The sequence below is a fragment of the Lampetra planeri genome, chromosome 45 (assembly GCF_965212315.1).
Source record: "Lampetra planeri chromosome 45, kcLamPlan1.2.h2, whole genome shotgun sequence".
NCBI classification, from domain to species: Eukaryota; Metazoa; Chordata; class Hyperoartia; order Petromyzontiformes; family Petromyzontidae; genus Lampetra; species Lampetra planeri.
Window position 1 is genome coordinate 7,397,982 of NC_136151.1, and position 8,457 is coordinate 7,406,438.

An 8,457-nucleotide genomic window follows, 5' to 3' on the forward strand; every position below is an offset into this window, starting at 1 on the left:
ACACACACACACGAGTGTACATCACTAAACTATCACACACACACAGTGTACATCACTACACTATCACACACACACGAGTGTACATCACTACACTATCACACACACACGAGTGTACATCACTACACTATCACACACACACAGAGTGTACATCACTACACTATCACACACACACACGAGTGTGCATCACTACACTATCACACACACACACACGAGTGTACATCACTACACTATCACACACACACACACACGAGTGTACATCACTACACTATCACACACACACACGAGTGTACATCACTACACTAACACACACACGAGTGTACATCACTACACCATCACACACACACAGAGTGTACATCACTACACTATCACACACACACGAGTGTACATCACTACACTATTACACACACACACAGTGTACATCACTACACTATCACACACACACACACGAGTGTACATCACTACACTATCACACACACACACACACGAGTGTACATCACTACACTATCACACACACATAGTGTACATCACTACACTATCACACACACACACGAGTGTACATCACTACACTACCACACAAACACACGAGTGTACATCACTACACTATCACACACACACACACGAGTGTACATCACTACACTATCACACACACACACGAGTGTATATCACACACACACACACACACGAGTGTACATCACTACACTATCACACACACGAGTGTACATCACTACACTATCACACACACGAGTGTACATCACTACACTATCACACACACGAGTGTACATCACTACACTATCACACACACACACACGAGTGTACATCACTACACTATCACACACACACACACGAGTGTACATCACTACACTATCACACACACGAGTGTACATCACTACACTACCACACACACACACGAGTTTACATCACTACACTATCACACACACACACACACGAGTGTACATCACTACACTATCACACACACACGAGTGTACATCACTACACTATCACACACACACATAGTGTACATCACTACACTATCACACACACACACACACGAGTGTACATCACTACACCATCACACACACACACACGAGTGTACATCACTACACTATCGCACACACGAGTGTACATCACTACACTATCACACACACGAGTGTACATCACTACACTATCACACCCACCTCGTGTGCCGTGTCGGCCTTCACAGGTGCTCACCAACACCACTTGCCCCTACAGTCTGTGAAAGGTGACACACGGGAGATGTTTGTGTTTGTTGTACACACACAGAGACGCTGCGGCGGTGTTGATATCCACGTTGCCGCTGCTGCTGTGATCCACTGCCTCCCACGGGCACTTCCGCACAGTGGGGCTGAACGATGAATCGATTCCAAATCGAAGTCGCAATTTGAGACAATGCGATTAGCAAATCGCAAAGGCTGCGATTTTTTTGCGATTTGAAAAGTCCTATTACTTTCTTATTGGAGTTGTTTATATATTTGTTATTAATATAACTTTATTTATTTAACTTAACAATTGCTCTATGTTTGATCGTTTTATTTCTATAAATTTCTTTAAATAAATACATGTTGGAAGCAATTCATATCTGTTAAGTTCTCATCCTTGCATTAGAATATATAGAGCAGTTCACATTTTGATGGTATCATCACATGTTGTACATCCATTACACAGTGAATATTGAACTGAAGCTCGACTTTTAAAAATGTAGATGACGGGGCAGACAAACGCACCGCTGTACTGTACTTCTGTGCTCTCGCCAGCTGCGCCACCTGCCTTCGCCAACACGCGGTGACCGGCGTGGTGAAGTATGGTCAAATGTCCCCCGCGACCCGCACGGTGTGGGGAGGCCCTCATCCAGCAGCGGATTTACAAAGTGCCCGTTACATGTCATCACACCGATAGCTACGCATTACAACGGTGTATAACAATGCTCATTATGAATTGCTCTATTGCAGTGCACGTGCGTGTTAGTGCACGAGTGCTGTTGTTATAGTGGTGCTGTTGTTACACGGCTACTGTGATTGTCGTTACTGCAGACGGACGCTCACCGACTGTCGACACAAACTCGGCCTACAACTACCTCCAGATTTCCTCGGACCTCAGGACGGTGACGCTGACCGCTGTCTCCCAGGGTCGCCCCGATCACCCGCACCGCTTTGATGCCTGGCAACAAGCCCTGTGCTCCGAGAGCTTCTCGTCGGGTCAGCACTACTGGGAGGTGGACGTGGGGGGTGCGGCGCGGGGCTGTGCGGTTGGAGTCGCGTACGGGACGATCGCACGGAAAGGGAGTGGTGACGAGTGCGGGCTGGGACAGAACGACTCATCCTGGGTTTTATATAAAGATAACAACAGCTGCTCAGTGTGGCATGGTGGTGTAGCGACCTCAGTGCCGGTGAGGGATCCTCCCCGGAGAGTCGGGTGTCACCTGCACTGGGAGGCGGGGCTGCTGTCGTTCTACCGCGCCGACTCCATGGAGCTGCTGCACTCCGTCCACCACTCGTTTAGTCAACCGCTCTACCCCGCACTGTGGGTGGATGGTGATGATGGTAACTCAGTGAGGATTCTGGATCTGAGTCGTGCGTGCTGAGAGCACGGAGTGTGAGCAGCGCAGAGAAACGGGCACAACGCACAGACTCGCGCACACAAAGACACAGATCCCCCGTGTAGCCTTCACAGGCTGTTGGGGCAAGTGCTGTTAGCGAGCACCTATGGGGCCGTCCATGAATGACGTCACGCACATGGGGGGGGGGGGCAAATATTTGTGACGATGGGGGGGGGGGGGGTGTTTGAGAACTGTGACGTCACGTAAAAATGAGTAACTTTAAATAAATATAGACAACACGTTCTACTTAGTTAAAGACTTTTTTTTATAAATGTTTTCTCCTACAACATCAGAGTGCAGCGCCACATTAAATACGCACTACAATGACAATAGTTTAAAGCGATTTGAAGCATTTTTTTTGGGGTGGGGGGTGGGGCAGAGCTTTGTGAGGTCATATTTGAGAGGGGGGTCTGACTTTTTGTGACGCCGTGTGACGAAGGGGGGGGGGGGTCAAAAATCGCGTGACGTCATTTATGGACGGCCCCTATGAAGGCCGGCACGGCACACGAGGGGGTGGGTGGCCAACACCACGCCCGGCCGCCTTTGTCTCCCCAGTGGTGATGTTTACACACCGTACCAGGAACTATTTTTCAGGCTGAGTCGACCAGGCTCTCCCCTAGGTCGACTGAGCCTCAAATGAGTACCTGCTGCGATGTGCAAACATCGCCACTGGGGAGACAAAGGCGGGTCGGGCGTGGTGCTGGTCACCGACCCCCTCGTGTGCCACAGTGCCGGACTTCATAGGTGCTACTAGCAAACAGCACTTGCTCCTACAGTCTGTTAAGGCTACACGGGGATAATTTTCTTTGGGTTCGTGGGTTGGTCTGTATACCTTTGTCTATGTGTGTGTCTTTGTGTGTGTTTTTGGTTTGGTGCTGGCCACCCACCCCCTCGTGTGCAAGAGTGACAACCTTTCACAGTCTCTGCTACTTGCTACTAACAGCCCTTTCCCCAACAGTCTGTTAAGACTACATAGACACACACACAGATCGACAAACACACTCACATACATACAAACACACAGACACACAAACACATAGACACATGTACATACACACACATACACTCACAGATACATACACACAGATACACAGATACAAAGACAAATATCCCCCGTATAGCCTTAACAGACTGTACGGGCAAGTGCTGTAAGTGAGCGGCTATAAAGGCCGGTACTTCACACGAGGGTGTGGGTGGCCACCATCACGCCTGGCCACCTTTGTTTCCCAAGTGGCGATATTTACACATTATACCAGGTACTTATTTGAGGCTGAGACGACCTAGGGGAGGCCCATGACCGGTTTACCAACACCATTGATAACTATTATCTGAATCGGTCTTGGGTCTCCCCTAGGTCGACTCAGCCTCAAATGAGTACCTGGTGCGATCAGTAAATATCGCCCCTGGGGATACAAAGGCGGGTATTTTAAGGCTATAGGGGGTATCTATGTGTGTAGTGTGGGGTGGAGTGGTGGTGCAGTGGTTAGCGCACTGGTGGGGGAGGGCGGGGGGAGCCAAGCTTCTCTCTGACGTCATCGTCCCTCGCACCGCGCGCCGCGTGGCGCTCAACGCCGAGAGGGCGGAGCTCCACCGCGGGCGTGCTGGGAACACGCGTCACGTGACGCTGCGGGGTGACGCGCGCCGTCCCCCTCGCGGTTACTCGCTCGTTGGGCGATAAACCCGGGGTGGGAATGGGATGGCATCACTAGGGGGGGACTACTCGTGGTGTGTGCTGAGCGTCGCTGGGCCAAAACATTGTTGTTATAACCTGGGGTCGAGTGACCCCCTCCTCCCCCCACCCAAACTAGTTTTATTTTACAGGGCATAGAGAGAGATATAAGCCATTTTAATACCTAGTAGAAGTAGGAGGTCTTTCACCACCAATATTCGTAAAGATTTGTTTTGATTAATATTTTATTTATCTGCTCTAAGACTTGGGCCTGAAGCCACAACCTTCGATTCATGGGATAACGCTTCTGCTGACAAAAATGGGAACTGTGTTTTGACTTTGAAGTGGGTTAAAGATATTAAGCGCCTGATATATATATCTAGAGTGAGGATCTACCTTACAATACGACACGACTAACATTGTCTCAACACGCATTAATAACACAAAGACACTGTGTGTTATTACAGGGATAGAGACAACACAAACTCCAAATTTCCAGCAACTGTTAGGGTCGGAATCCAACCGATGACCTCTTGCATACCAGGCGAGGGAGTTAACATATCCTAGCCACAACGGCGTCCCTCCTTAACGTGAGACACCAATACGGTGTGAACCCAACCTCGAGTCTCAGGCTGTTTAGCATCGCTTAGATGATTTGAGACGCATTGATTATATCGTACCAGTTGTGTACTTGTGTGAACGCTAATCGCATTGTGCTCTGGGCTGTGGGTGAGATTTATATTTGCTTCATTGCTGGCATGATTTTGGCTTGTTTAGCTTTTTTCATTTTTGTGACCCAGGTCACTCTTGTCAATGAGACTCATCCTGATCTCCTGAGTTCTCACCTCGTTAAATTTAACTCGACTCGATCATCAGCAGAAGTATCATCAGCAGCAGAATTAATAACAGGAGCAACAGCATCAACAGCAGTAGCTCAATCATAATCAGCATCAGGAGTAGAACCAGTAACATCAATAATAATAGAATCATTATCAGCAGTAACAGAATCATCATCAGCAACAGAATCAGCATCATCATTACTCTTGCAACCGAGACTCATCCTGGTCTCTTGAGTTCTCACCTGGTTAAACAAATCGACTTTAACACGTAGGCTTTCGCGACCAATATTATCAATGATAAAGGTTTATTGGGTTAGATCGCGTAAATATACATAGACTTGATTGTGTTCTGGGTTACCTGTGAATTGTAATGACATTGTATTGTGGGTCAAGGGTCAATGTGTTCTCGGTGAATAAAAAATTAAATCTGAAAATCTATTGTTAAGATTGTCATCCAGGCTGTGAATGTGAATCTCTCATAGCTGAGACTGACTTGTGTAAACATGTATTTTTTTGGGATGGTTACTGTTGTTTTGTTTGTATAGATGTTATAGTATTGGAGATTAAACCCGGGCACGGTTTGTAAATCTTCAGCTTACGCCTTCACAGGTATGTGCTGTCTGTAGCCTTGGGCCAGATTCCATGGCGCATCTCGTGGCATTTATAGCTGCACTCTCAGTCAGTTTGCTTGTTCCTCGTCACCATGAGCTATGATGATGAATGGATCCTGACTGATGGATGATGATGAAGAGCACGATGATGATGACTTCGCTTGGTAATGATGACCACCACCAACTCACCTGCACCAAACACTCTCCTCCCCGACACCTGCCACACCCTAACCTACTACCCCCCCAGCCGTCTACAGAGACCCTCCCTCCCACCTGCCCACACTCACACCTGCTCGGCCATAGACCTGCCCATCCTGCCACCCTCCCACCTGCCCACCTCATGCATTTTCAAGCGCCCATTTCCGTCTGATCTCTCTCCCACCTGATCACCTGCACACCCGCTCACTCACCCACCCGCACAAAGGCAAAGATCCCCCGTATAGCCTGAACATACTGTTGGGCAAGTCCTGTTAGCGAGCATCTATGAAGGCCGGCATGGCACACGAGTTGGTGGGCGGCCAGCACAAAGCCCGGTCGCCTTTGTCTCCCGAGTGGTGATATTTATACTCCGCACCAGGTACTCATTTGAGGCTGAATCGACCTAGGGGAGGCCCATGACCGGTTCAGACAATGATCATTGGTGTTGGTGGTCATGAGTGGGAATTTAACTTGGATCGGCAGGTTCATAGCACAGTGCACTAACCACTTCAAGACCAATCTCCACCTACACACACACCTGCTCAACCACCTACACGATCACCCTCCGACCTTCCCACCTGATCCCCCACTCATTTACACGTGAAGTGAGATGATTTGTCAAAAAATTAACAATACTAATGGTTACTATTTTTTAAAGACAATTTTAAACAGTTATGCTAAAACAGAACAAATAAATGTCAATGATAGAGACGACATACTTTTTTTTTAACCTTTAATAATATTTTTTTACAAGGTACGGTTTGGTGCAGAAACCCACAAAGCCTCGCGACATTAGTCCAAGGGACAAACCATCACCGTTTGCCTGGCCACTGTGGGTTTTGTAAAAATCGCGACCCGTAAACCCCAACACCGCGGTGTGAATGCAACGCTCCTGTCTACGCAGGTGAGAGTCGATTCGTGTCTTGGTTCGTCGCCGCCGTGTGCGCCCCAGGGACAGCGTCTCTCAGCCACAGCGAGCGGCTATCGGTGAGAAGCCACTGAGAGTCGTGGCGAGCGCAGCTCCCACTGAGAGCGTAGCGAGTGGACCTGGCTCCCGTCTGGAAGTGGTCAAAGCCGACCGTGTAACGTGTCTCACGGTGCGTCTAGACAGCTGCGTGCGATACGAAGCTCGTGTCTGTGACCTTGATTATCTGAGCACATTTCCACGGAGTGTCTCGTGAGGTTTGTAACCTCGTGCTAAGTAATGTTGGCTTCCTTGTTCATCTCCGATGTTGTGAGCCCCCAGGATGTTGATGGTTAAAATATTTTAATGGGAACGTCCCTCGATTGAACTTCTCATTAGCAAGGGTGTCCTCGATATCAAGTGACACATGCCTGTTAACTTCGACAAAACGATTTACTACGTGTGAATTTGCACGAATATTTGCGTGCATTTCGGTTTCTTCGTGTGTCTATGAGAGTGTAACTTACACCACTGAGTAGCTATGTGATTTTGTGTTTATATTAATATTTTTGAATGAGTTGTAAATGCGTCAGTATTGTATCTAAATGAAAGAGAGTGACTCACACCAATGAGTAGCTATGTCCGGGTGTGTTTATATTTACTATCTGGGGGGCCGTTACCCGGACCCAAGCAATGAGGTTGTCTCTAACATGACACATCACACTATCTACTGTGTAAAGCTCAGATATAGTACACGTGTGTGTGTAATGCTGTTACATACCCTCACCATGTACTATAGCTGAGTTACATACAGTGCATAGTGTGCTGTAGAGTGTGATGTGTAATGTTGTTACATACCCTCACCATATACTATAGCTGAGTTATAGACAGTGCATAGAGTGCTGTATAGTGTGATGTGTAATGCTGTTTCATACCCAAACCTGTCAACCCATACGGGTGTACCCGTATTCCTGTACAGGGAAATTGAGTAAAAACATTGTGTTTGTCTATTTGTTTGTGTTTCTCCCTTGTGATGGGGACTTTGTAGCATGAACGCTGAGGTTTATAAGGGACACGGGGTGACCGATCACGTCTGGATTGGTCCGTAACAAAGTAGGGCGCTGACAAGGGGTTGACAGCTCTGCATACCCACACCACGTGCTAGATCTGAGCTGTAAACAGTCAACGGCGAGGTTATTCTTCTTGGTTCTTTCGGTTAAAGTCACGTAGAATGGAAATAATAAAATAATAAAACATAAAATAATTCTCACGACGTTTCGGCCACAACGCAAGGAGCCGTCCTCAGATGGAGAACAGGTCTGTCGAGATGACAGACCTGACCAAGAAGTCACGAAAGCTTTAAGGCGAGGTTATTGTGAGAAATTTATGAGAAGTAAACTCATCGGTTCTATCGGTAAAAGTCACGTAGATATTTTTACCGAAACAACCAAAGCGTATGGATGCCTACAGTCACGAAAGCTTCAAATCAAGAATTACGTCGTCAAAGTAAAAAAGTCACATCGGCGATTAAAACACGCGTCGTGAATTGAAAGAGACATTGATGAGGCGTCAACCATTAATGTTGTATAACAACAACAGCAGCAGCTGCTGCTGTTGTGCGT

The 8,457-nt window shown here is 47.6% G+C and overlaps 1 protein-coding gene across 3 annotated transcripts in view; it reads left to right on the plus strand.

The window, feature by feature from the left end:
- LOC144733213 (E3 ubiquitin-protein ligase TRIM11-like) overlaps positions 1-2,744 on the plus strand; it is a 28,670-nt gene extending 25,926 nt beyond the window's left edge. For all 3 annotated transcript variants that reach the window (XM_078615007.1, XM_078615008.1, XM_078615009.1), the window contains one exon: positions 2,049-2,744. In XM_078615007.1, the coding sequence (XP_078471133.1) occupies positions 2,049-2,599 (551 nt within the window). In that variant the 3' untranslated portion in view covers positions 2,600-2,744. The remainder of the gene's footprint in view (positions 1-2,048) is intronic.
- The last annotated feature ends 5,713 nt before the right edge of the window (positions 2,745-8,457 follow it).